Source organism: Populus euphratica, unplaced genomic scaffold (genome assembly GCF_000495115.2).
Source record: "Populus euphratica unplaced genomic scaffold, PopEup_1.0 scaffold201.1, whole genome shotgun sequence".
In the NCBI taxonomy this organism is placed as follows: domain Eukaryota; kingdom Viridiplantae; phylum Streptophyta; class Magnoliopsida; order Malpighiales; family Salicaceae; genus Populus; species Populus euphratica.
Genome location: NW_011500084.1, coordinates 15,526 through 42,727, shown reverse-complemented (window position 1 = coordinate 42,727; position 27,202 = coordinate 15,526). Strand labels below are relative to the sequence as shown.

The 27,202-nt window shown below is 31.4% G+C and overlaps 2 protein-coding genes across 2 annotated transcripts; one reads left to right on the top strand and one right to left on the bottom strand.

Moving 5' to 3' along the window:
- Nucleotides 1–1,414: 1,414 nt before the first annotated feature.
- Nucleotides 1,415–11,339, bottom strand: LOC105108904 (exosome component 10-like). The gene is made up of 14 exons (XM_011003400.1): nt 10,529–11,339; nt 8,055–8,210; nt 7,537–7,695; nt 7,358–7,441; nt 6,722–6,801; nt 6,483–6,533; nt 5,272–5,380; nt 4,733–4,815; nt 4,471–4,516; nt 4,236–4,323; nt 3,964–4,133; nt 3,146–3,394; nt 2,964–3,065; nt 1,415–2,480 (listed from the first exon to the last, which is right to left on the bottom strand). Exons 1-14 carry the CDS (start codon nt 11,213–11,215, stop codon nt 1,824–1,826), a joined length of 2,721 nt encoding a protein of 906 aa, XP_011001702.1. The 5' UTR covers nt 11,216–11,339; the 3' UTR covers nt 1,415–1,823.
- Nucleotides 11,340–23,059: 11,720 nt separating this feature from the next.
- On the top strand, nt 23,060–26,852 carry LOC105108903 (uncharacterized protein At3g03773). Its single transcript, XM_011003399.1, has 6 exons — nt 23,060–23,198; nt 23,281–23,464; nt 24,874–25,033; nt 26,025–26,053; nt 26,154–26,196; nt 26,601–26,852. Exons 1-6 carry the CDS (start codon nt 23,194–23,196, stop codon nt 26,633–26,635), a joined length of 456 nt encoding a protein of 151 aa, XP_011001701.1. The 5' UTR covers nt 23,060–23,193; the 3' UTR covers nt 26,636–26,852.
- The last annotated feature ends 350 nt before the right edge of the window (nt 26,853–27,202 follow it).

The window sequence follows — 27,202 nt, the reverse complement described above, 5'->3', positions numbered from 1 at the left end:
CCAGGTTTAAGATTGCATGAGTTGTAGGTTGGAAAAATTAACCTTGATTCAAGATACTCGGTTTGCTTTGTTTTTTTTTTTTTTATTTCTTTATACTTATGTTTTTTCAACTTTATCCTTTCAAGATTTATTTATTTCTTAAATTTTATCTCTAATTTTTTGATAAATTCTTCAATTTAGTTTCATATTTACTCCAACCCGAGGTTAATTAAGACTCAACTAAGAAATGAATAAAAAAAAAAAAACAAATAAAGACATTGTCCAAACTAAATTAACTTATTATGGTTGTGTCCATCATGCTTTTAAATTTCATTTGATAACCAAGTTAGTAACATTTGTCTTCATCTTTTCCTTTCACCTCTTAAAAGGTTTTTAGAGTTTAAGAAGAATTTGAGATAGTAAAGTTTTTTCAAATGCTTTTTATTTAAAAATTTATTAAAATAATTTTTTTAAATTTATTTTTAACATCAATATTTCAAAACAATTTTAAAATATAAAAAAATTAATTTAAATAACAAATTCAAAAACATACAAAACTTGATTGTGATTTTTTTTCAAAGTACTTTTAATTTCAAAATAATATTTTTATTTTTTAAATTAATATTTAGATTAGCATATTAAAATAATCCAAAACATGTAAATAAAAATTAATTTTTTAAGAAAATAAAATTTTGAATATTCTACTCACATTTCGATACTACAATTAAAACACTAAACCCCATCTTAATCCTTGTTGAAAGTTTTAGATTTAGAATTTATTTAGCAGTGTAATTATAAATACTTTTTAAATAATTTTTCGTATCAAAATATATATCAATAATATTTTTTTGATACATATCAATAATATTTTTTTATTTTTAAAAAATTATCTGACATTAATACAATTCAAAATATATTAAATTTTATTAAAAAAAAATTAAATTTTTTAAAAACATAATTCACACCGCATTCCCGCATTCCCATTCCCATGCTCTTGAGCTAAAGCACCTAGTTAGAGGTTAAAAGTTAAAAACAATGGATCATTTTTAAAAACCAAATCACCATTTAAACAAGGCAACTGGTTTACGATTAATTTTAATCAGATATACTAGTTAAGTTATTTCTTCTCGTTTCAAAAAAAAAAAAAAATAACAGCATTCACATACTTTTGATCGACAACTAGCAGCGAAAACAAGCACCAGGCCTCTTAATACCTAAGACTCACGTGCATCTGCTCATAGTTGACTTTCAAATATTGTAAAAGAAGGGGAATTTCATAAAACAGTCTAGCCGGACAAGAAAAATGCTCTTCAGAGAGTTTTAAAACGCAAATAATGGAATCGGCACTAGCCAGTCTCTCCTTTTTGAGTCGGTCTCCGAAGATTCTTCAAAGGTCCTTTCCACCCCTCCTAAATCTAGAAGAAACGTGATGAGCTTCAGCCTTCGTCGGCTTTGCAAGGCCTTGAGCAGAAACCATTCATCTGTCTCCCACTGCAACGAGAGGACGGACTGCTGCTATGATAAATGCTTCCAACCTTCCCGTTCAATCCCCCCTGCAATCACAAACAAACACAAGCATGCCTTCCCCCAACATCACTGCCGACCCAACTTGATCCCTTTTCCACACATAACCTATAGCATAACAAGCCTACCAACCAGTGGGAATGAATTCCATGAAAACACAAGCTGTCACCAATGCACAAGGTGCTTATGATCCGAGGAATCCATAAGAGGAAAATGCTGCGATCCTGCATTGGATGGTAACGTGAAAAGTTGTTTTAAATTTCAGAGCGTTGACAAGATATTATCTTTAACTGTTTTCTACAACTACACTCCTAACGCACTCATCGGAATGTTGCACTCCTATTCCCAGTTGCGGGAAAGGCCTGACGTCTTCTGCCTTCACGAAATTCTCCTGTCTCATCATCCTTTTGTACTGGGGCTCCTGGAGAACTTTTTATCTTACCCACAGAAACACGCACGTCCCTCTGATTTTTGTCATTCCCTACTTCCAACTTTTCTGTCGGGCCTTCACCAAATCTGAGTGCAGCAGTATAATCAAATGGCTTCAGCTTCAAAACACTACTTGATTCTCCAGATTTCTTACCTTCTGCAGTTCCTCTATTTTGATTACTGGATTGGAAGCGCTTTTGGGAACTTGTAGACAAATCACACAGAGAAACAGGTTCCTCAACTATGTCTGTTTCCAAAGCAGTTCCTGAAGATTTGTCATCCCTGTTGACATTTGTGGTCTTGGTATCATCTCTCTCTGGTTCTCCAATAAGAGTGTCTTGTTCCATATCCGAATCATCATCCAACATTATTATATCTTGCAAACTAGAAACAGTAGCTGGGACAGCCAAAGATTCTCCAGGATGTGAAATTTCTGAAACAATGGGCTCTTCGACTACTGGTTTTGGAGGTTCATTTCTGGGCATAAAAGAAAGGAATGGAAGGTTCACTGAAGATCTTATCTTTTCTAACTTGACCTCTTCCCCGACCTAAATATTTGTAAAAATAATGTCAACCAAAAGTCAAAAATAGAATAAAAGGAGTTTTAAACAAGGATAAAAGGCAGTTAGATGCATCAAGATGACTTGATAAGTTAAGCATGTGAAGACATCCAAATTGTGTTCCCTGGCATAAATGAGTAGTGGTGGAATTACCAAAGGTATGAAAGGAACATGCTAAATAATGTGGACAGTTCAAAAGAATTTGTAACAGAACCCCAACCAAAAAAAAACTCTTCAGTGGGAAAAAGAAAAGAGAAAAATAACAGATAGAGATGGGCAAGAACATTTCCATTCATGCACCTTCCATTTAGTGTGTATGATACTGATTTTAATGCCTTTCAAAATTAATATACTCACAAACTCAACCACAAGGCAGACCACCCTATTGAAAGATCCATTACCATGTTCTGGCTTATGTGAACGCTGTCTAGATTATTGAAGAAGAAGCAAAGTCAAGGGTAGAATGTTCACCTTTTTATCAGTACCAAGTTTCCTCTTTGCTGCTGCACCCCTGAGAAGGGCCCCAAAAGCACCAGTTGGCTTCTTTAGAATCTGAACAGTTGCTCCAGCAACCTGAGCAGAAAAAGGGGACATGTTAGTCTAAAGATCTCTAACAAGGATAAATATCGATCTACTAATCAAATATCTACAACCTTTGCTGCTGGAGATGTATCTGAAATATAACTACTAGATCCAGTCTTCACTCCACCATTTTCACCATGATGCTTGGCAGAGCTTTCTTGCCCATCTTTGCCAAGTTCAACAATACTGCTTCCCTGCTTCTGAAGCCCTCTATTCAGCTGCACAGAAGTTTCAGCAGCCACACTGCCATTCATTCCATTGCCAACATGAACGCTTTTTTTTTCACAACCATGATTAACTTCTGTATCTTTTTGTGAGGCCTTCAAAAAAAATATCTTTCAGTTATCAAATAAACAGGGCACTAAGGGGAGAAAAAAGTAAAAGCAACTCTCCAACTTAATGGGAAACATGATTACAACTTTACATCCAAGGACCATCAGAATTTCGAGCAGTTATTAAACAAGCCCAACCATGCAGTTAATTCAGATTGACCTGGACTCATTCTGCTTGCCCAACTTTTCAAATTAGAGTGCAACTCTGTTAATCTCAAGTGAATAGGTTCGCTTCACTTTAAACACATAAGACCCAGTACCTTGGCTAGAGCATCAAAACCCACTATTTTTTTTCTTTTTTAAAGAATATCTACAGTTTTGTTCTTCAAAACTGTAGTCAAAGCAACACCACACGAGATAGGTTGAATCCTCAGCCTGTCATCATCCAGGGAGGGGGACATGGCCCTCAATTAAATAGCTATTAAATCCATTTCTAGCATGAACTCATAATTTAGGCATCTTTGTAGGTTAAGATTCATAATAAATTCTAAATTCAGTGCTGAGACACCTCTATGATATATATGTGGAGATCATCAAATATGTGCAGCAAGTCTTACTGTTTCCATGCATCTCTCCTTTAAATGTTGAACAGCAGCTTCAAAAGCAGCAGAGGTTTGCATGGAGTGCCTAATGATGCTAACAACAGAACTAAGGTGCCGCTCAATATATGAGTGCTTTGATTTCAGCAGTCGACGTAATTTGCTAGGCGTAACAGGCATCTCCTTGGCTTTCACCATTTCCAAACAAAAGAAGATTTAAGAGTCAACATTTACCATAAGAATGCAAAGAGACTAAGTTGAAGTTATGACAAATTTGAGAAGATTCTTACCAATTTCAAGAAGAGTTTTGTTTGGCAATATATATCCCGTGCTCTCATCTTCTGCACGGGCAATGGCATCCCTCCACTCGTAAAGCCCCTGGAAATTAAAGAAATGAAGTAGGTAAAATAACCAAGTTTAAACCAAACAGGAGTCCATAATAACTCAGCAACAAAGTTGTATCTATTGCAGTGTTAGTTCACTCAATTTGACAAATTAAGTAAATGACAAAAGGCAACTACTTACTGCAACAATGGCAAGCTGCTGAGCATTGAAACCGGCATTAGGCAACCTAAATCAAGACATAACAGCACCTCAGAAATAAAGTATAGAAATTAAGCACTGGTGGATTATGTTCAAGATATTGTAAATACCAAAGAAAGAAATGGCACAGAAACAGCCAAATTACAGAAAAAGAAGGGAAAAAAAAAAAGCATTGCTGTATAAAATATTACGCAGTTCATGTGATGATACATATTATCTTAAAGTAAAATGGTCTGTAACATACCCATACATATTGAGATACGAATTTTCATTGAAAAGCTCCTTCTCATACAACTGCATGCATACATCATAACTGCGTTTGTAGACCTGTTATCAACAATCACTCACTCGTTATAGTAATGTTGTAGTCGACAATGACCATAACCTATTTCTAAAATCATAATCGACTCCAGTAATCAGGTGAAGGAAAGCCTTCCCAGTTCCCATCAAAGATAACATGGAAGAAATCAAGGTTGCAGCTTTAAAGGACTTGTAACCAAATAAAATAGTGATGTCAAATCCAATGCTCAACTTTACAGAAATTCTAGCAATGTGCCATTTTTGGTATGAATCTTCACTTGTCCAAAGACATGTGAATAAAAAAAATACAAAAAATATCGCCAAGCAAGAATAACACCAACCAAAATAGAAGACCTAGCTCCCACACAAAACTGAGGAAAGGACAGATGATAGTCACATTCCATCCTCCCAGTCTTGGCCGTCTCATTCTTTCATATGGTTGAACAATCTAGAAAATGCCTGTTGTTTTTATCAAAACTATACCTCTACCAATGGTGGATCGCCATTATCATGGTCACTGTGCTTTGTGAGTAACAATGCCCTCATCAAATCATATACATGCAGCAGATAGTGGGTATCTTCTCTGGCATATCTGTCACCAAAAAATTCACCCATTAGATAACTGTAGAGAGTTAACATCGACTACATTTACCTAAACCAATATCAATAATAGAGATGTACAACGATGATAAAACAGCATTAAGAGATATGAGAAAACTGAAAGACTTCGGAGCACCATGCAAGTCCTAATTCATCCTGTTTCCGGAAAACAAATTGTATATGATGAAGAACAAGCTTACACAACTGGAAGATTATTACAAAAGAAACTTTTACCACTAGATGGAACTTTCTCATAAAATACCAACAATGTGTTATTAAACGCCTGAAATATCTCACTCTTCAAAGAGTGAAATTTCCTTCCATTTCCATATCCACTCACTTGTGGTCCCAGCAACCACCACTGGTCTTTTTCTTCCTTTTTTTCTAATATATAGAAAAGTTTAACCAACATGTTTTCGGCACCTCTATTCCTTTTCTTAAAATTTCTCCCATTTTTTTCTCCATGATTTCCTTTTCAATTTTCTCATTCTCCTATTGAAAAATTGACATTTACAATTATCTAAATAGAATTTCTTGAACAATATATATATATATATATAAACAAATACAGAATCATCACTGTTCTAGAAACAGATATCTGTGTATCAAAAGAACAGATCAACAGATGAACACTTTTGGCTGGTATAATAGAAAATCAGACATACAAATTGATCAATTTTGATTGAAATATACACTTGACATGAGTGAATAAAACAGCAAAAACAAGAAAATCTTTGTATGTGGGAAAGCTGTCACACTACACTGGCATTATGAGGGGTGGTGAGGTTTTGCATGCAACACACTACTTATTAGTCTTTCAATATCACACATTCTTGTATCATAACATCACATGGAAAGTATCCTTGATTGCATAGCTGGAAAAGCGACCTATGCCAACTAGTTGATTATATTTCAAGTCTAGCAAAAACCAAAACCATCATTGACTCCAAATGTGAAAAATGATTCATCTAATTAATCTGAATTCACCAGCACACTTGTTCACTGATTGCATGAAATAGTTGCTCAAGACTCCAGTATATGCTCTAGGTGGCATGTTTGGAAAACAAAAGACAATTTCTAAAATATGAATTCACCTGATCATCTCATCAGGAAGAGGGCGTAGTCTCCATTCTGCATTCTGGTATCTACCATGAACAGACAAGTCAACTCTACAGGGATTTTTATAAAAACAACTACACACACCAAACTGGAAAAAAGAAAAAAAACACAAACACTCATTGTACTCTGGTAAATTTAGGCATACAAGTATGTGCAAAGTTATATGAATCAAACCATAAGCAGTGGCAGATCAAGTGATTACATGGGGACCTACTCTTTCTTGGCAGTGACCCCACAAAAGTGATGCAGAAGGTACTCCAAACTATTTCTTTCCAGCTTCAGCACTCTCGAGGCCTAGGGATGGAAATAAAAGTCTTAATCAAAAGAAGCACTAAATGCTAATGAACATTCAACGAGAAAGGAGAAAAGAAGAAATTATTGAGGTCATGAAATATAAAATAATTAAATTCTGGTAAATCTAACAGCTAAGATGTGCAAGAATAAGGATCTGACACTTTGTTTTAAAGGGACACAGAAAACTGACTTCTGATCTGTAATTTCCCAACTAAGACCTCTAGCCTCGCTTGATTCATAGAGGCATATATTGACAACAAGAAACTACATTTTAAATAATACAAAAAATGGCTGGCCTAATTTTTTTAATGACAGAGAAGGTTGTGAGTGTATAAGAAAAATAAAATTGCACAAGATCACACGACATACTACCAGATTGGCACACCCAAACCATCAACTAGCTATGAACCCACTATGATACCAGATTTTCTGGATAGAATATTGAAAAAATGAGTTTACAGAGTCATTGTATATGATGTTGAAATAAAGAACTGTTGAGTAGCAAGAAAAATAAAATCAAGTGGTTAAGAGAAGCAAAAAAGTCAAAGTACAAGACCTGTCCAGTGTCAAACAGATTGCAGATATATATGCCAAAGTCACGTTGAAGCCACACAATGTCTCGATCTGCTCCATGCATGACCTAGTTAAATTAAATTCTATCACAAATATGACAAACCTGACATAAAAGAGAGGGAGGGAGCAAGGGAAATGGAAAGCAGAAATTCAATACCAGACCTTTCTCTTGGCAGGATCCTTGAAAACTTCCCTAAGATATGGGCCAACATGTATTCGAAGTTTTAATGTATCAACAATAAAATCCTCGGTTCTAGTTGAAATTTGCATCAAGCATGTCAATCCTTGAAAAGATCGATACTGATTGTGCTCCAAATCAACCTAGCCATTGGATCAAAAAAGGTCATACTCCGCAATTTGTAAACAAACAAAGAAGCAAACGTTAACATTGAACTGGCATGTAGGACATACAAAAAAATTAGATGAAGCCATCATCTATGACTGAAGTTAGTTTACAGGTAATCCTATATAAAGTTATGCCCTTTAATTGGACCTTCAAGAGTGATTGCAAAATTTTATGATAACAAAAAAAGTAATCACAGGAGGAAAGCAGCAATACTGTAACACGAGGTTGTGCATTTGAGGACTCAAGAAAGAAACAAAATGGCATTCATAGAACTTCTAGTTTAGTTATTCAAAGGTTATAACTAATAATGACAATTGAAATACTCAGTTTTTACCGCAAATTCATTTACACCACGCAATTTAGCTGCCAACTCCTTCAAATCCTTGACTTCTTCCACAAGCTTAAATGGAGTACTCTCTGTTGGAAGAGGTGGCGCAGGCTCAACATCCCCAATTCTTTTATCCACCAAATCAAGAACAGAGAGCTTTTCCTATACACATGAGAGAGGAATAATAAGAAGCTAATTAGAGTCTTCTATCTTCAGAAATCATAACCAAAAAATACAAGAATGAAGTAAGCAAAAAGCTACTGATGTGGAATGAGAATAACAAATGAATAGCTAGGTCCAAACCATATCACAAAGTTAAAGAAATTCCAGACAGCATCAATATATAAACAAATACAACCAACAGCCTCTCAAACCCTTATGATGTACCAAAACATCGTCAATGATGTAACATGAACATATATTCTGTTGGATAAATAGAATCCATTACAAATTGATACATAACCATGCATAGCACACACATAATCTGAAGGCCACCTGATTAAGTAAATGGATAAGGCAAACAAATAGCTCATTCATGAATAGAACAGTCAGCATCTGTCTTAGCTATGAATTCTAGATGTGATGAAAACCTATGGGTGATTCAGCATTGCTTCACATCCCTCAATCAAGATTGCTCAGGCTGGGAGGGAAATACAAGAACCCAGCTCCTGTCAAAGGAAAGGTTTCCCAGTCATTTAAATTACCTTTCAAGGACATTAAAACCTTCTGGCACAGAATATTGCCAAATAAGCAAATTAGAAGGTATGCTGCTCTTATGCATGTTATAAGAAAAGCCAGGTCAATTTGTAAGCAATGCACCCAACAGATCTCATGGGGGGCAGTTCAGAACCTAGAAAGTAAAGTAACAAATGAATCCTGAGGAAACAACTGGGAACTATTTCCAAGCAAAAAGAGGAAAGTGGAGAAAAGGTAGAGGTAATTATTGAACAGATTAGAGTGACTTTCAGGTAAATCAAATAAAATTAACTTCATTCACTATATCTGCAGCTCAGGAATCGTTTTACGGGAAATAGTAACATCAAATAATTGTAAAGAACTAAAAATAAAAGCTAGATATTTAAGGTGTTCAGAGCTACCTGAGGTAAAGATCAAGGTTGTTCAAATTACTTTCTTAAGAAGGCTTGATGGAGTGTCTAAAATATCAAATCATAAATACTGAAAAATTTTACATACTACTAAAATTATGTTTTAAAAATATAAATATAACTAGAATAAGTTAAAATGTGCAACCCCATCCTTCCCTCACCCATCCTGATGGAGTGTCTAAAATATCAAATCATAAATACTGAAAAATTTTACATACTACTAAAATTATGTTTTAAAAATATAAATATAACTAGAATAAGTTAAAATGTGCAACCCCATCCTTCCCTCACCCATCCCGTCTTTGAGTTTTATGTCCACACTTTTGATCTATATTTTTATGAATATTAAAACTACTGATTTCCAGTATTCCTTAATATTCAGTCACATATAAAGAGAATTTTTGTAGAAAAATCAGCTGGTTAATAAAACACAGTTATTATATATAAGATAAGTTATTGATCAAGGTCATCAAATTAACACTTGGTTAGGTCCATAATCAAATCAAGCCCATGAAAAGACATTTCTTCAGTGTTGAAGTTTTTCAAACCATTTGGTCACATATCCAAAGCTCAATTACCAAATAATTGAGAATATAACGAGAATAAGTTAATGCACTGCCAGAGATTTTAAAGAGTTTGGTGTTTCAATTACTGTTCTCATTCTAGTACAATATTTTAGAGGGTAAAATTGTCGGGTGAGTTTTGGAATGCAAAGGTGTAGAATTGTGTGATCCAAAAAGCAATCTGGATAACATTGGTAAAGAATGCAGCAAGAGATGCTTATGATGGTAAAGATCAATAAAACTTCTTTGAATACAGATATGATACAAAGATTACATTTTATATAGTAATCAAAATATTTAGAGATGCTAACTGATCAGAAGTCATTCAATGTGCCTGATAAGGAAACAACCATAGAGATCAAATTAACTTCCCAAAACATTTGTAAAAGAAGAACCATTAGATTAGAAAATTTGCTGAAAGAGGGAGTGGATTTTTTCACTTCTTCAACCATGCATGCAGATGCTCGCCACATTGCACAATTTTTACCAAATAAAATCAACAGACTGCTCAAAAATATGAATTTATCTAAATTAATTTTTAACACTTCAGCCCTTCAGCCTTTCCTTACAATTACTATCCAATTGACTACTCACCACCACAAGGGTTAACCCTGCCATACATTATATAGTAATTGGTAACATTTTTAGTCAATAATACTTGAGAAAAGCCTTAAAGATACACAATTCTGAATGCATGCTTTACAGAAGTCTAACATTACAAATATAATAATGACCGTGAAAAAGAAGATTAACAATGTGAATCAAACCCTATAACACAATTTAGAAATCTAAAAATGTGTAAATCACTAACCAGTGGATGAATAGCCCTCGACCCATCTTCGCTTCTCTCCAACCAAACATGCTCAAAACCCCTATTCGAATTATTAACCAAAATATTATGCTCCTCTTGCGGCCTTCTTATCGTAGGTATATGAAACGGGACCTTTGCCTTATTTCCCAAAATCCCCTGCTTGTTATCCGCCACTTTCACTCCTGACTTAACACCAGCACAACTCGCCGAGTCATCATTCAACGCATCCTTCATTAACTTCTTATTCTTCTTCCCAAGCACCAATTGAAACCCATCCTCATTATCCACGCCCACAACCCGACCCGTTTCCTCTCGGACTCTCTTGAATTCGTCAATTGAAGTATCAAAACGCTCAAAAATCTCGTCGTTTACATTCACCAACCAATCATAAGCCTCGTCGATGTCGACATCGCTAGGGAACTGTAATTTCTCTTTGAATAAATCATTTGAAGAGGAAGACCCGATTGATTCGAGTAGCGACTGAGATTTCGCTGCGATTTCCTGAATCGGGACCTTGAATTCATCGAAGTTGTAGTAGAAATGGAAGTCTTTGTTCGACGGAATCGCGCGAGAGGAGGCGGAGAGGTTCGGGATTGAACTGGATAAATGGGTAGCAGTTAGGGTTTGTAAAGTTTCGGGTTTGGGGAGGCATTCTTCTTCAGCCGGTTCGCCGTCGTTTTGGTTCATCGTTTTAGTGATGAGGGAGAAAGGTAGGAGAATCTTGTTAGGGTTTTAGAGGCGGGGGTTTAGTTAGAGCTTGGGTTTTAAGCGCGTGACATTTTCCATGAGAGTGGTCTGTTTCAGTGCTATAACTTATAGTGGGAAAGGAGGAGAGGGGCAAACCAAGGCTTGGGAGGAGAGGGAGGTTGTTAAGTTTTGTGTCACGTGACATGAGTGAAAAGCACGTGGACACTGATAAAAACATGGAGAGAATGTGCATTCTCTGAATTTTTTACATGAGGGGGTGGTTTTTGGCATGGGCATTGGACACATGTAATCCTTGTGAAATTTAGGATAAATTATTATTATTATTATTATTATTGTTATTATTATTATTATTTTCTAGACATTAATGAAAGTAGTGATTGTTATGTTACATTATTTTTTTTTTAATGAGTAAAGTTTATAAAACAATTATTATATTCTAAATGCAATTCATGTGATGCGTTTCATTTTTTTTTCATTTTTTTTCCTCGGTTACATTCGCATGAAAGCAATATCAATAATATCATTTAGCCAAATGCTTTGCGAATATATTGACATTAATTAAAAAACAAATAAAATAGGTGGTGTACGCTTTCTATTCATCATCTTATTTTTTATTATTATTTATAGAATTATTTATTTTACGTTTTTTTGCCTCATTTCCATGAATTCTGATTTCGTTCTGTTTTGGTCATCAAACGTTTTTCTTTAATTTAATTTTTTATAATTCTTGACTGTTGTGGGTTGTCTCAATATTAAATGGCATCTTGAGTTTTTCATGGAAGATTTTGAGATTATTTTAAAATAAAAAATCAAAATTAACATCGAACAAAAATGACAATCTCTTTTAACTATTTATTGTTTAAAAGATGCAAAAATCTATATTTTAATCTTAGTTTTTTATTTTTTATTTTTTGCTTACATTTGGTACCTTCTAATTTTAGATTTTTCATTTATGTCCCAAAAATTAAAAGAGAAAACGATTAGAGAAAATTAAGATAGAGAAAGCTTTTGTGTAATCAGATTTTAGCTACCAATAACTTTAATATGAAACTTAATGAAGATGGTTTCCACTTTTTATGATGTTGAAAAAAAAATTAGATTTTAATTTTTTTTTTTAATTTTATCTGATTATAAATTCTAGGTCAATTAAAATGTGTTTTATTATAAAAAACATAATTATAAAAGTTAATGGGATGTCCATTATAATGTTTTTTTGATGAAAAAAATGTTGATATATGAGTTTTTGAGATTCAAAAACTTGAACCCTACTCCAATGACAAAAAAAAAATGATAAATGATGTGTTATTTTATTTTATTTTTTAAAATCTCATTGTTTTTTACCTTTTGTAATTGAATTACTTTTAAATAAATTTATTTAAATGATATTTAGACAACAATCCACGTAAAGCCATTGTTTTGAAATAATACTAGCATCCTCCATGGTGATATTAACACTTTTTTTCAAAATAATTATGTATGCACTTAATATCCATATTTTTTTTAAAATTCAGGTAAAAAATTTATTTTTAAATTTTTTTATTGTAAATTTTTCATATGACTTTTCTCAACATTATTATTTTTATTTTCTGAATATATTCATATCAAAATCATCAATTTATTATTTTATTTTATAAAACTTGCTTTGATGATGATAATTTTTTGTTTAAGAAACAAAAATTGTGATAAAAAATATTTTGTAAAAGAATAATAAATTAATAAGGGAAGGAGATTTGGATTAAAGAGATATTATGGTATAATATTTCTGGATATTAATTTTAATTTCTTATAGTTTTCATGTAACATAACAATGAAAGTTATATTTTTTTGTTAAAAAAATATATTAATAAAAATATTATACTAAGAATTACATTTTTCTATAATATTTAAATTACTATATTTATGATGAAACTCTATTTTTATTACTAGATAATTAAATAGATAAAAAAATAAAAAACATCACATGTCACGAGGTTAAAAATCATTGCATGCATCTATCTTTTATCTTCTTGTTTTAACCTTTAGTTAGTGCATGATTTATTAATTCATATAATTTTTAAATATACATAGCATCTTTTTATTTTTCAATTAGATTTCTTTATGATGCAAGAAAATGTGTTCATGATACTAGTCAGGGCTAATTATTTTTTGTTCGGTTTTGGATCAAAATAAACAATCAAATCAAATTTATGTTTTTTCAAGGTTTTGAATCAAACTAAACCAAAAACTAGTTCAAGCTGACCTTTGTTAGTTTAGTTCGGTTTTTTTCATTTCAAACTAAATTTATTTCAGTTCGGTTTTTTTTATGAGTTCAAATAAATTTAACTTAGATATTTGATTTTTTCTCTCTCTTACTAGCCTTGCACATAAATTCCTATGGAGAGAGAAGTGATAAATCCATTGTGACTTGTGAGAAATCTATTGTTCAATTTTATGAACCCCCTATGCTTCATCCTCTAGCTGACCAGTGAATAAAAGTATAGGCTAATTAGCGCATTAGTAAGAATAAGGGTGACCAAATCAAAAAAAAAAATCGAGCAAATTGTCCCTATACCTATTTGGAGATAAAAGTAAACAAAATGTTAGTTGGTATTCAATGCACTAACTAATACAGATTTTTTAAACAACCTAATAGCATTAGATGACACCTTTGAATGGTAACACATATTATGATGATAGTAACCATGGGAGCAGTAATAAGTTCATACATCATATACTTTTGAAACATAGAATAAGATCCAAAAGTGTTTGCGAAAGGTTATGCATTCTTGAAAATAAAAAAAGAAGAAGTTTAAAGGGAGATTAGAAGAGCAAAAGAAGAGGGGCAGCTTCTAATTGCTAAAGAGGTAGGGTTTGAGATTTTTATACTTGTTTTTCTTTTATACTAGGTTTAGTTTAGGTTGAACCAGTTTGGTTCGATCTAGTTTTTTTAGTTTTAGATTTCTAAAACCAAAATCCAATTAAACTAAATTTTTTAAAATTTTCTTATCAGTTCATTCAGTTTTTTTCTTGGTTTAATTTTTTTGGTTATTTTTTTATTTTCTTAGTTTAATCATTTGTTTGGTTTTTTTTTTCTCATCCTTGATACTAGCATATTCTTCTTATTTTTCTCCTTTTCTGTTAAAAATCAGCTTAAAACCCCACCCATAACATATCATAGGTAAGGTTGTGTTCAGTTAGTATTTTAAGATATAAGAGACATATATAAAAATGACATAAGCATGTTTGGTTGGATAAATAGAGACAAAAATATAAAATAATTCTTTTCTCGAGATAATAACCAAACAATACCTAAGAACATTAATATCACCAAGAATAGAATAGCAAGAAATTAATAGACCTTTAGAATTCATGATAGCGTGAATCACTTTTTGTGAATTAGATTCAAGAATGACCATTAAATATTCAACATCCTATGAAACAAATGACTTGTAATTTTATAACAATAACTATATTGATCCTATTAAAAGCTAAAAAGTGAGTAATTAATATTGATTCTGTTAAAGTTCACAAGCCACAAATGAACTCATAGAACACCTCTCAACCTAACTATTTTAGGAATTCCCAAGGAACTCCTATTAGTGTTAGTTTTAATGAATTTACAATAAGGACTAACCCATAAGATTATTATAGGTAATTTTAGTGTGGCATATTGTTGGCAAAATCAAAAGTCAATTTACAATATTTTATCATTTTTTGAACTTGCTCGAGAAATTTGTACAAGTATTCCATTTAAAGGTTCATAGTTAATAGTGGATCACTATCTTTGTAAACCCCAGGAAAAATCAAGGTTGGATTAAATTAAAAAAAAAAAACTAAACTAAAATTTATGGGGTGAAATTATAAGAAAAGAAAAGAGGTATAACTTCATTATAAAAAGAAGAAAAAAAGATGTGGGGGGAAAAATAATACATTTAAAAAAAATGAGGCCTAAATGCAAATGAGAATAATTATAGAGCATAAATACCTCTCTTCTCACAAAAAATTTACAGCAAACATAAGAAAAGAAAAGATGAAGTTTTTTTTTTATCTATTTTTACAAATCAAGAGAGAAACACCAAAATTTCAAGAACCAATGCAAGATTAAAGGTTATAGGTAGAATAAACACTTGTGGGCAATGAATTAACCAGAAAATTTGAACAAGAAGAGAAGAGGAGAGGGTCGGATGTCATTAGAAAGGAAAGGAGGGAGTTGAAGATCAAAACCTCGATTTCTTACCGGATAAGGTGTTTTAAACATGGTTTGATGAGTCATTTCAAAGTCAATTATGAATTGATGCCTGGATGTTGAATTATAAATTAGGGTTCTTATACTTGAATTTAAAAAAAAATATTAGTTGCTAAAATTTAATAACTTCATGTGTTATGTGTAAATGGAAAGGTTGACGAACCCAGATAGTTTTGTCTCTTGACTTTCAAAGAGATTTCGAGTAAGAGGATGAAGGAATTAGGTTCAGGTTCCTTCATATAAATTATAGTTTTAGATATTGACTAACTAAAAAAATTGGTCTTACTCAATTTGAATTTATAGAACTTCAGCTATGGGTCACCAATCGAGACTGGGTCATGACAGACCCTGTAGGGCAATAGGTCTGGTTTGTTGATGAGCAATTTTGACTATCTTGAAGGCAGAACTGGATTCTCCTTCTTTCAAAAAACTTGTAGCCTCGTGTCTTAACTTTCCAATAAGAGCAATCTTGCTTAAAACGGAGTTTTATAACTCTATATATAATAAAAAATCTGAGAAGAGGTCGGACAATAACAATTCGATATCAAGACAATAATAATTGGACAATAATAATTCAATGTTTATTAACGATCAATTTTAACTGTCTTTGGGTAGAACTGGATTCTCTTTCCTTTAAAGAACTCATAGATTCGATATCAAGACAATAATAATTGGACAGTAATAATTCAATGTTTATTAACAATCAATTTTAACTGTCTTTGGGTAGAACTAGATTCTCTTTCCTTTAAAGAACTCATAACTTCATGTCTTAACTTTCCAACGAAACTAGTCTTGCTTAAAATGGAGTTTTATAACTCTAGATATAGTTAAAAATTTAAGGAGAGGTCGGATAATAACAGTTCAATGTCTAAACAGTAACAATTGAACAATAATAGTTCAAGATTTAAACAGTAACACTATATAAATAAAAGAATGATAATTATGATTGGAAAAAGAACGATAATATTAATAGATGTAATGAGAAAAATGTAAAATATAAAGAAATGACTGAAAGAAAGACTTATTGGTTGTTAATATGATTATTATAAAACATATCCTTAAGATGAGAAAAATTTATGAGATAAACATATGATTTATAGGAGGGATCACAAGCGTGGTGCAACAGGGAAGTACGAATATAGCTTCTATTGCAGGCAGGTGAATCGCATCTATATTTTCTAGTTAAATTTCATGATTTAATACATTATCGATATGAAATGTGAATTACTGAATATTGGATATTAGATGAAAGGTTGTTGTGTGAATTGTCAAATGATGAAATTATCGTTGATAAAGAACATATAAGAATTGTGATTTAGGGCGTAAAATAACATATATTTAGTATGTATTAGGATCCCAGGTAAGGAGACCACCATGTATTGGTTAGCATATATTTAGTGTATGTTAAGATCCCGGATAAGGAGATCGCCTTGCATCGACTCCTACGGGGTGATGATAATGATACCAGTGAAATTGGTATTGGTATTGTATTAAGAAGAAATAATCATGATTGACTTTATAAAACCTAGAATGAAGGTTAATAATGGGAAGGGGAAACATTTTTTAGTAATTGAACAAGAAAGAGATTCTAATAAAAACTAGAAGGGAGAAGTAAACAAAATATGGATACATGTTACTCTTTTTAAATAGTTAAATATTTGTGTTGTTATATTTATTGTGATATTTATGTTTTCAATAATATGTATTTTGTTTCAAGACCGTCGCATGCACGATAGGAGTAAATCCTAACTTATGTTCATTTCTTGTAATCTAAGTTCTAGGGAGTATACCCTTATATTTTTGTAAACATGAAAATGTTTATATAGCTTAATTTATACAATTAATGTTTAACCTGGATTAAATAAAGTTAACTCTATAGTTCATATAACTATGTTTCATGTATGCGTGTTTATATTTTTTATCCATCCATAATAATATTTGTTATATAATATATATATCATAAATATTATAGTTGTTATGTATGATAATATTTGTGGGATTGAGATTCGGGATGATTGAGTTAGGATTGAGGTAAGAGATACATGTTATTAGAAGTGTAAACAAGTTAAATATCGCTAACTTGAATTGGTAATAAATTAAAACATAAAATTATGGTGGACAAGGCAACCCTGTATAAACCCTGGGATAATTTTGTTAGGGTTTGCATCAAGGTTAATTTAAGCAAACCTCTTGCTTTGAAATCTTGGATGAGGCGACGTATTTAAAGAGTAAAGTACAAGGTTATATATTTTGTTTGTTTTTATTTTGGATTTATAGGTATAAGATGGAGAAGTATTCTTTACAACATATTATATTAAATAACCTTTGAGCCAATAATCTTTACCTTTTTTATAATGATTAAGTGATTTTTAATAAAATTTATAGATAGGTTGATATGATTAGTAGAAAATATATATACCGTAGAAGCTTTAATGTTCTTTTGCACACTCTCATCAAGTCTTCTGAACACTAGGCTTTTAAAATTATATCGTCATTCATGTTTTTCAATTATCAAATCATATTATTATGTACCCTCAAGAATAAATAATTGAATCACTCTTATCAAATTTATAAGATAATATATTATCATTTTATTAATTATAAGGTTATGTTATTTGCATGAATTAATATAATTTACTACTTTATTATGTTTGATAAGGTCTATGTTCTTTTCTATATAATTTAGAGTCCAGATTAGACTATAATAGAAGTGGTGTGTAGACATATGTTTGCAAATTAAAAGAAGTCCAAACATAATGAAAACATAAAAAAAAGTTTTGAATTTATGCCAAAATACCATATAAAAATTAGATGAATATCTTAAGTAATTAGAGGAATATAACAAGGTAGAATTAGAAAAGTATCGAGAATGATAGTATAAAGCTTGCTTTAGTATTAATGTAAAATCTAATGTAGTTTGCCATAATTTATATAAAACATGAAAATGGTTCTACTAACAAAAATTCTAAAACATGTGGGGGATTACTATACACATTTGTATTGTTCATATTCTCACATTTCATTACTATTCAAATTTTTTCTAATTTTTTAATTTAGTCGTCAAACTTTTTTTTAGAAAATTGCATTCCTTTAAAGCCAAATTAAAGGGCAGCTAATTCAAATTTATTAACCAAGGACAAGATTGAAAGAAAGAGGAATAATGTGGAAAAGGAATAGAAAATGGGTGTTGGGTTCAAAGTTCTCATGAAAAGTTCAGTTTAGTCCTTTAACTTTAAAAATTTTACCCATCTGATCCCTAAATTATTTGGCAATTTAATTTTAATACAAAAATTTATTTTTATTATTTTTCAGTTTTTAGTTTGAGAGAGGAGAGAGAAATAGAATTGTTAGATTTTTATGTTAAGAGAGATAGTCATTTTTCATGTCATTCTCGATCACTAAAATGGTTGTTATTGGTGTCCACAAGTTTCATATGATGAGAGGAATTTAATAGTTATTGTTTGAAGTGTCATTGATGCCTAAAAATAAATATAATTTGAGGAAGACAAATCTAATCTGGTTTGATTTCAGGTTCTTGGATCTTTTTTGAATTTTTTAGGTTGATGGATTAGTTTATAAGTGTTTTAAGAGTATTGGTAAAATGTTTTTAGATTGAAATGACTTAAAAATTAGGTTTTTTATAGTGAAAAACCTATTGCCAAGGTTTTTTAAGCATAATAATAGTGTCTTGAATCTGACGACACATTATTTTTTTCAATAAGCTACATGTCATTTGGTCATTTAAAAAAGACCAATGTTGAGTGTATAGGTCTGGGCTTGCCCATGCACCGGAGATTTTCCTTTCAAATGCCCAAGCATGTTGGGTTCCTTTTTGCCTTTTTATGTTTTTTTTTTAAATTTATTTTATCTTTAGGTTAAATATAATTTTAAGAAAAAAATATTAAACTTATTGATTTCATGACTTATATAGATGAGTTAAGTCATAATATTTGAACTTTTTTTGTGGTTGTTTAATGCTTTTTTATCCCTCGATTTAAAAAAAGAGTAAAATTTCACAATTTTTTATTTAACTTAAAACTAAAAAACATCAATTTTATTATTTGTTATCAATTATCTACTTTGTTATCTCAGTTCAACACATATGTTCTATTTTTTCTTTAAAAAAAATTATTTCACAAAAAAATCTCATGTCTTTTGCTGTTGTATAATTAAATAAATAACAATCTTTGGGGTAAAAAAATTATTGAGATCCAATGATGTGCATGACCTATGTTGCGAATTTGGTTGATTAACTCGAGTTTACTTGGGTTTTTTTAATTGTGTGTTGTTTTTTTCTTACGAATTTCATCCTCTAACATTGAGTTAATTGAAGATTTAGCTTTATGATTTTTTTTTTTGGAAGATTATCCTAGTAGGTTTCACAGGTCAACCTAAATTGACCATAAATCTAATATGTTTTTGTTTTAATATTAAATACAAATATTCATTGTTAAAATCTTTTTTTTCTAGAAAACGCGTTGGCTATGTCTAAACATTTTTTTGGGGTTCGCAAATTTTTTTCATTCTGCTCGTGGCATAGCACAAGCAAATTCTATTATATTTTGATTAGATAAAGAATTTATTCTAAAAAAGTAAATTTATTAGACACAATTATAAGCATGACTTATGTTGCGAGATCAAATATCTTGATTTATATTTATCTCTTATCTTTTAAGTTTAGTCTTTATTTATCATTAACTATTTTTTTTAATGTTTTATTGGTATAGATAATTGTTTGATTTAATAAAAAATTTTGTTGAAAGAAATAAAGATATTAAACATAACTGGATATATAGTCCATATTGCAATATTAAATATTTTGATCCACGTGGCGCGGGTCAAATAGATAATATTAAAAATTGATTATTAAAGTATTGTTATATTGTTAAAGGATAGCAAGCACATGGTGGAAAACAAAAGTATTGTTTGAAGAAGTCAGGTTTAAAAAAAGCTTCAGTCCTCAGATTTGGGAAAAGGATAAAGAATTCAAAGAATTTAATTTCAAATCCAGAGCGTTGCATAATGGTGATGATGGGTATAAGATCATTAATATTTACAATGATAATGCCAGACATATATACTTATAGATTGCTTGAGATGGCTAGGATTCCATGTCCACATGTTATAGTTGTCTGTGCTAGTAAGAGGTAGGCACTGGAGAAATATGCCTTACATCAATATGCAAAAGAAATATTCCCTAATTCCTAAGAATTCTTGGTTGAACTTGTCAATGGTGAAAACTATCGGCTTAAAATTTCACTACCAGATGTCATATGAAGTCTTAACCATGAGCAAAAGAAAGAAGAATGGAGATAATGCAATTGAAAAGGAGAAAAAACTACTAACTAGAGTTAGATGTTTTTGTTTACGAGTTGATTTTTTTCTAAACAAAACCAAACATTAATACATCCCAAAGTAGGAGGATTGCTAGTGTAAAAAAGGGATGCCTTGACTCTTTTATTATTATTATTATTATTATTATTATTATTATTATTATTATTATTGATGTGAATAAAAAAAAATGTTGATCTCTGAAGTTTGATCAATATCTTGCAAGTAATGAATTCTGATGGTTCAACTACAAAGCTTCTATAAAGAATTGTTTTTTGTCTTTTATAAAGAGAATCTCTGATTTTATATTGAGGTTGGATTTCAATTCTATAATGAATTTGGATGTTAAGTTTCGTGAAGAACTTATAAATCATGTTAGTATTAGTTTTGGAACCTCTAAGTTCAACACTTTTGACTAATTTTGAATATTAGTTTTTTTATATGTTCATGCTTGGTGAATATAACATGCAATATTTAGTTCATCAACTTATTCAAATAATCATCTATTCTTTTAAAGAGATTATCCCAATATAATTATTAATAAAAAGGTATAATACGATAAAATGCATCTTTAAAAATTGAATAAAAAATAACTTTGTTGTAATTTTTTTTTAAATGAGAGTGACTCAATTTTTTGTTTCTTCATATTAATAAAACCTAATTGGCGTTAGAAAAATACTCTAGCTTTGGACCTTCTATTCAGCGGAACAGAAACAGTGCAATAATGGTTATACCCCTCCACTAAAAAACATTAACACTATCTTCAAAGAGAATTAAAGTCTTTTCTCATACGCATTAATTATTATAAAATTCATCAAGGATAGATGAGTCTTTTCTCATCTCGATTGTATAGTAAAACAATTAAAATATCATTGAAAACAAAAAATTAAATTTGGTGTTAAGGGACATTTTTGTCTTTTCACAATGGTTTTTTCATTATATAATACAAAGACAATTTAATACTTGATCAAATATAAAAAATAATAAATAACAAAAACAAGCAGTAAAACGATAAAATATCCTTAAAAGCTAAAATTTTGAACCTATAGTAAAAAGGCCTCTTAGTCTTTACATAATAATATTTTTGTAATAATAAAGTGAGATCAAAGGTATTTTTAGTATTTAGATAAATAAAAAAACAAATGAGGACTTGTGCGTGGCGTATCAGAGGCTCATGAGAGGCACCCATACCATCTAAAAGGTGCGTGTGACGCCTCCTAACATCCAAATTATAACATAGAAGTGTCGTGTTTTTTTTCTATTAGTTCAGTGTCTGTCTATAAAGGTGGTGTGATTTGTCACTTATGGCCCTTTCTTTTTCTTTTTTTTTTTCTTTTCCCTCTCTCCTTGCCAAAAGATTTTAGCTTGACTTTTTGGTTGTTGATATTTTAACTTTAACCGATAATTTTTGAATTTCTAATTTTTTACTTTAGTATCTTTGTAAAATTTTTATTTGTTTGCAATTTCATCGTTCAATTTAAATTAATAATATTATATTTTTCAATTTGATTCTTGTTGGTTTGACTTTTAATTTTTTTGTTCTTTTCTAAAAGTTATTATTATTATTTTAATTCACTATTTAATCAAAATATTTTTTATGTCAATGTTAATCCTCATTTTTTTGAATTTTTTTGGTCCTTTTACTAAATTGATTTTTCTTTTTAATTTCACCTACAACTAAATATAAAATATATCTTGTATTTTACTATCGATCCTCGTTCTTTTAATTATTATTTTTTAATTTTTTTGTATAATTAATTTTTTTTTAATTTTATCATTAAATATTTAATTAATTTAGAATTAAATTTTATTTTTTTTAGATAAAGTACTTCAGGTTTAATAATTTAGATTATGAATTTGAAAAATTAACATATATTTTTTAAAAAATTTATGATTCTTTTTATATTTTATTGAATTTTAATCTAATGATATAGACTACAAGTTTAATAAAATATCTCATATTAACTTTATTTTAATTATCATGATCATAAATTTTTTATAATTGGTCTTTTATGATATTTTTTATTTTTACATTTAATATTATTGTTTTTAAAAAAATTATAATTTGGCGCGTAAAATATCATTTGTAAATATGATTGGAATCGTAATTCATTAAAATTTATTTTTTTTAAATTTAATTTATTTTTTATATTTTCAAATCTTGTTAATATTACAAATAATTTTAAAAAATAAAAAATATTATTTTAATATATTTTTAAATAAAATACATGTAGACACAAACTCTAAAATAACTCATTTATATACAGTTCACTGACAATAACAGGCAAAGACACGGTGGTCGTCTTCTTTGTAGCGTTTTTACTGGTGGTTACGGCGCTCTCCCATTACCCTCATACGACCACTCGTTTCCGCCATCGGTCACCCGCCCTCCATAGAAACAATGAGGTCAGGTCATTTCTCCTGTCCTCCCTTTCTCTCTGACTCTGACTCTGCAATTATTTTTTACTGTGGTGGCTTGTATGTGCAGACGGCACCCAGAGGTTCTGTGGGCTCAGAGATCAGACAAGGTTTACTTGACGATTGCATTACCTGATGCTAAAGACGTATCAGTGAAATGTGAAGGTGGAGGGTTATTTAGTTTCTCTGCTGTTGGGGTTCAAGGCGAATCCTTTGATTTCAGTTTGGAACTCTTTGGAAACATTGTTCCTGAGGTATTTATTTTATTTCTCTTTGTATTTTCACTCTTTTGGCTTTGAGTTGTGAAATCTTTTGCGGGTTCTTGTCATTTTATTGGAAAGAGAACAGTTGTGTATTTGATGGTTTACTGTCATTTTGTTTCATTGGAAGAAGAATGTTAATGATGGGTTCTTTTTGAAGTTGCTGGTCCTTGTGTTAGAGGAGGTAAAATCATGTTTGATATCTGTGGTGTCGTAACACTTCCTGCATGCCAGTTTTACTGTTCTCAAGAAGGAAAAAATACTTGAATTTGGTAGATTTCCAAGTTGGGAATTGCTGCATTTCTTTTGGCCATACTTTTTTAATGCATCTTCATGTTATGCATTTTTGTGTTAAAAATTGGCGTAGTTTGGAGAAGATAACTCATGATGTTGTGCTTCATGCTCTGCTTTCTTTTCTTTTTTCTTTTGGGTGGGAAAATTTATGGATTAAGTTAGAATAGTTGACAGGAGATCCAATGTCGATCTGTGTAACCATCAGTACTGCTCCCCTTAGAATAGTTCTCCTTTCTATCTGCTGTTATCGCTTTTGCTTTTAATGACTCTCCATCATTGTCCCTGTCATTCTGGTTTTGTTGCCACTAGCTCTGGAACCATTTCTGATGTGATGCCTTTGCTTAAACGCCTCCTGGGAAAAAAGGAAACAGAAGGATAAAACTTAAACACAGAAAAAATTTCTTGCTGCTAATTCAATATCAAGCAACACCTTTCTAATCAAAGAGATGTCCCTCCCTCTCCTTCCTCTCCCTCCCTCCCTCCCTCCCTCCCTCCCTCTCTCTGGTTAGCTTACAAGTAAATGATTAACTATTTATGAATGAATTAACATAGAGCCATTCAGTCTTCCAGTTATACTCTGATCGACAAGTTAGCATGAAACCTCATTTTGAAGCCAGGCTTCCAATTCACTCTGATGAAACATTACTACTCAGGATAAATTCAATGCTGTGCTTGCACAGACATTCCTTAGGTTTTCATTTACATCACATCATCAAGAGCATCGTGAGGAATATTTTCTAGAATTATTGCTGAGTGTCCATAAGCATTGAATATAAGAAAATGCTTGTATCTTAAAATTTTCATTTTTTTTTTCATGACATTCCTGATCTGTTACTCAAAAGGTTTTCATGTAGCATATAATATCCAATACTTAGAATTGTCTTGTACGTCTTATACTTTTTTGTCATGTAACTGACCTGCTCAATTTTGAGAAACCTGGTGCCACATAATTGAGAATTTTGTTCATATGACATTTCAACGTGTAGTATTTCTAAATTGCAGTGTTTAAATATGAAAATTCCTAGTAATTTTCTCCGTTGTTGTTTTCATTGCAAACTTTTGAAACGTTATAATGTTCATGCTTTAAGGCTTTGATGTTAACTATGCAGGGTTCTAAAACTAAGGTTGGGTTGAGGAACATTATATGCTCAATCCAGAAAGAAGAGAAAGTCTGGTGGAAAAGGCTGTTAAAATCTGAAGGGAAGCCTGCTCCTTACATTAAGGTGGATTGGAACAAGTGGTGTGATGAGTATGATGAGAAGTCAGCTTGTAAGTTCTCACGACCTGCTCTTTGGGTTATGATATGAGGTCTTTCAAAGTTCTCTATGGGGCTCAAGTTTTCAAAACATGATTCTGCCCTTAGTTAGGGTATGCTATAATTGATTGAACTTCATGATATCTAATCCTGTCCCAAAGTCCTGTCATTTGATTGTTTAATTCATTTAACTGGTGTGGTTTAATATCTAAAAGCCTAGCACAAGTTGGACTTGCCTTGTTAAATTATCTTCCTCTAATTTGTGTGTGGTCCTGTTTTCCCCTGAATAGCTTAGTGTTTTTCTCTTGGGTTGTATTTTTGGCTTCTGTTTCTTGATGAACAGTTATTGTTCTATCTTCACATGTAAAATGGGAGTGCACATTAGTGAGGTTCTACGAGCGAGGAAAATTCTGTGACCTCTACCTGTTCTCACCATAGGCTCATAGGAAATCAGATATCTTCCTAGCTTGAAGGAGAATTGTATGCTAAAAGACTCTCAAGAGTCATTTTGATTGATTCTAGCCATTGAATTGTGTTAACCATGGATGTTGATATTGCTATTGTATGGTTGACATTCATTATATCTCACAATGAACGCCATAATGTGCAGAATATGTAATTCCAATGTTTATAGAAAAATTAGTTAGGTTTTTACTCCTTTCAAAATGTTTGCAGTCGTGACTGTTTTGTGCACCATGGGTCTGTGTGGCATGAATTCTTGAAATTTATTAGCAATACCATGATGGTGCTGCTTTTGAGTTTTGTTAGCACTTGTGCTTCTCAATGAAAATAAAGTCTCTATTCTTTCAACCATTATTGCATCCCAACACAATCCTTAGCAATCTGGGATGCATGAACTTTTCCTTATTTCTCTTTGTTCACTGCATAACAAGGCTGCTTTATGATTTGTATTAAATAACTCAAGAATATATGGTTCAGTATGCAAGAATTTACAGCTTCAGTTTCTGATTGAATCTAATATCAAATTTCTGTTGTCCCTTGCAGCTGATGCCTCTGATGACAATAATGCTGGGGTAATTTGTTTTCTTTTTTTGTTTGGTTTTCTGTTAATCTAAAGAATGATTATAGCAGCACTTCAAGTCTGCATGATTATTTAACACTTGTTCTGTGCAGGATGAAAAAGATGATGGGAGCAGCGATGATGAAGGAATGCTTTGTAAGTTAGACCTTGGTTGCATCATATTTACCATCCTCTGTGTGTACTTCACTTGCATAGATAGGATTCTGCAACAATGTAGTAAGCAGCGCGTGCGTAATTTTCATAATCTTTATATGCACTATCATCTATGAACTTCCAACCCTTTAACTGCATGTAATGAAAAGAATGCTTTGTGATTTTCAGTCCACCTGGAAAATTCGAGTTTTTTTATTCCAAAACTACGAAGACAGTTTTCTTTTTTAAAAAATTATTCCACTATTATGCAGTCCATATCATTTCAAGTGTCAAATTATGCATTGTACAAACGAAAAAATTGCTTTTGTCTCTGCACCTTTACCTTTAATTTCATTTCTTCTATTGCTTGTGATGCCATATCTGACTGTATGAGACATTGCTTGCAGATCTTCCTGATCTTGAGAAGGCAAGGGGAAATTGATGACAATCAGGGATCAGTGTTGTTAATGAAATGGAATTGGAGTTCCAGGGATCACAGAATTACATCAATTATAGGCATGCAAGGGGGAAGAAGTTAAAAATATGCACATTGCTGAACTGCTATAACTGAAGACTGTATATATTAGATGTGCAATTTTAGTAAAATAGAGGCTGACTTGTAGGATTTAACTCTTCTGAAACTACTTCGAGTTATCTGAGGTCCCCCTCCCTGGTCTTGAGGCTGGCGGGAATTTTCAAAACTTTAATCTGCCTTAAGTAATGTTGATTTCTCAGTTTTTGATGTATATTTGCAATTGGAAATTGATCCGCCAGGAAATGTTCAGGTGCCAGCCTGCAAATTTTCTTTCAATTAACAGAGACTTGAAGCTTAGAAGTGGACACAACCATTCAGTGCTCCGCTGAGATCAAATTGAATTTAAGATTTACTAGCAATGTAGATTTATTCAAGTGGCTCAGTAACAAGCTCACATGGTTGGAAAGAAAATTAGGCAATCGGAATAAACAATGCATGTAGTTTTTCGAGGAACCTTAGTTCTTGTATAGCAGA

Excerpts from the sequence above, each read along its gene's own strand:
- LOC105108903 (XM_011003399.1), top strand. Across the intron at positions 23,465-24,873 it reads TTGGAAACATTGTTCCTGAG|GGTTCTAAAACTAAGGTTGG; the intron begins GTATTTATTTTA and ends TTAACTATGCAG. Across the intron at positions 25,034-26,024 it reads GTATGATGAGAAGTCAGCTT|CTGATGCCTCTGATGACAAT; the intron begins GTAAGTTCTCAC and ends TGTCCCTTGCAG.
- LOC105108904 (XM_011003400.1), bottom strand. The coding sequence starts at position 11,215 with ATGAACCAAAACGACGGCGAACCGGCTGAAGAAGAATGCCTCCCCAAA. Across the intron at positions 4,517-4,732 it reads TCGTATCTCAATATGTATGG|GTTGCCTAATGCCGGTTTCA; the intron begins GTATGTTACAGA and ends GTCTTGATTTAG. Across the intron at positions 4,134-4,235 it reads CAAAACTCTTCTTGAAATTG|CCAAGGAGATGCCTGTTACG; the intron begins GTAAGAATCTTC and ends AAATGGTGAAAG.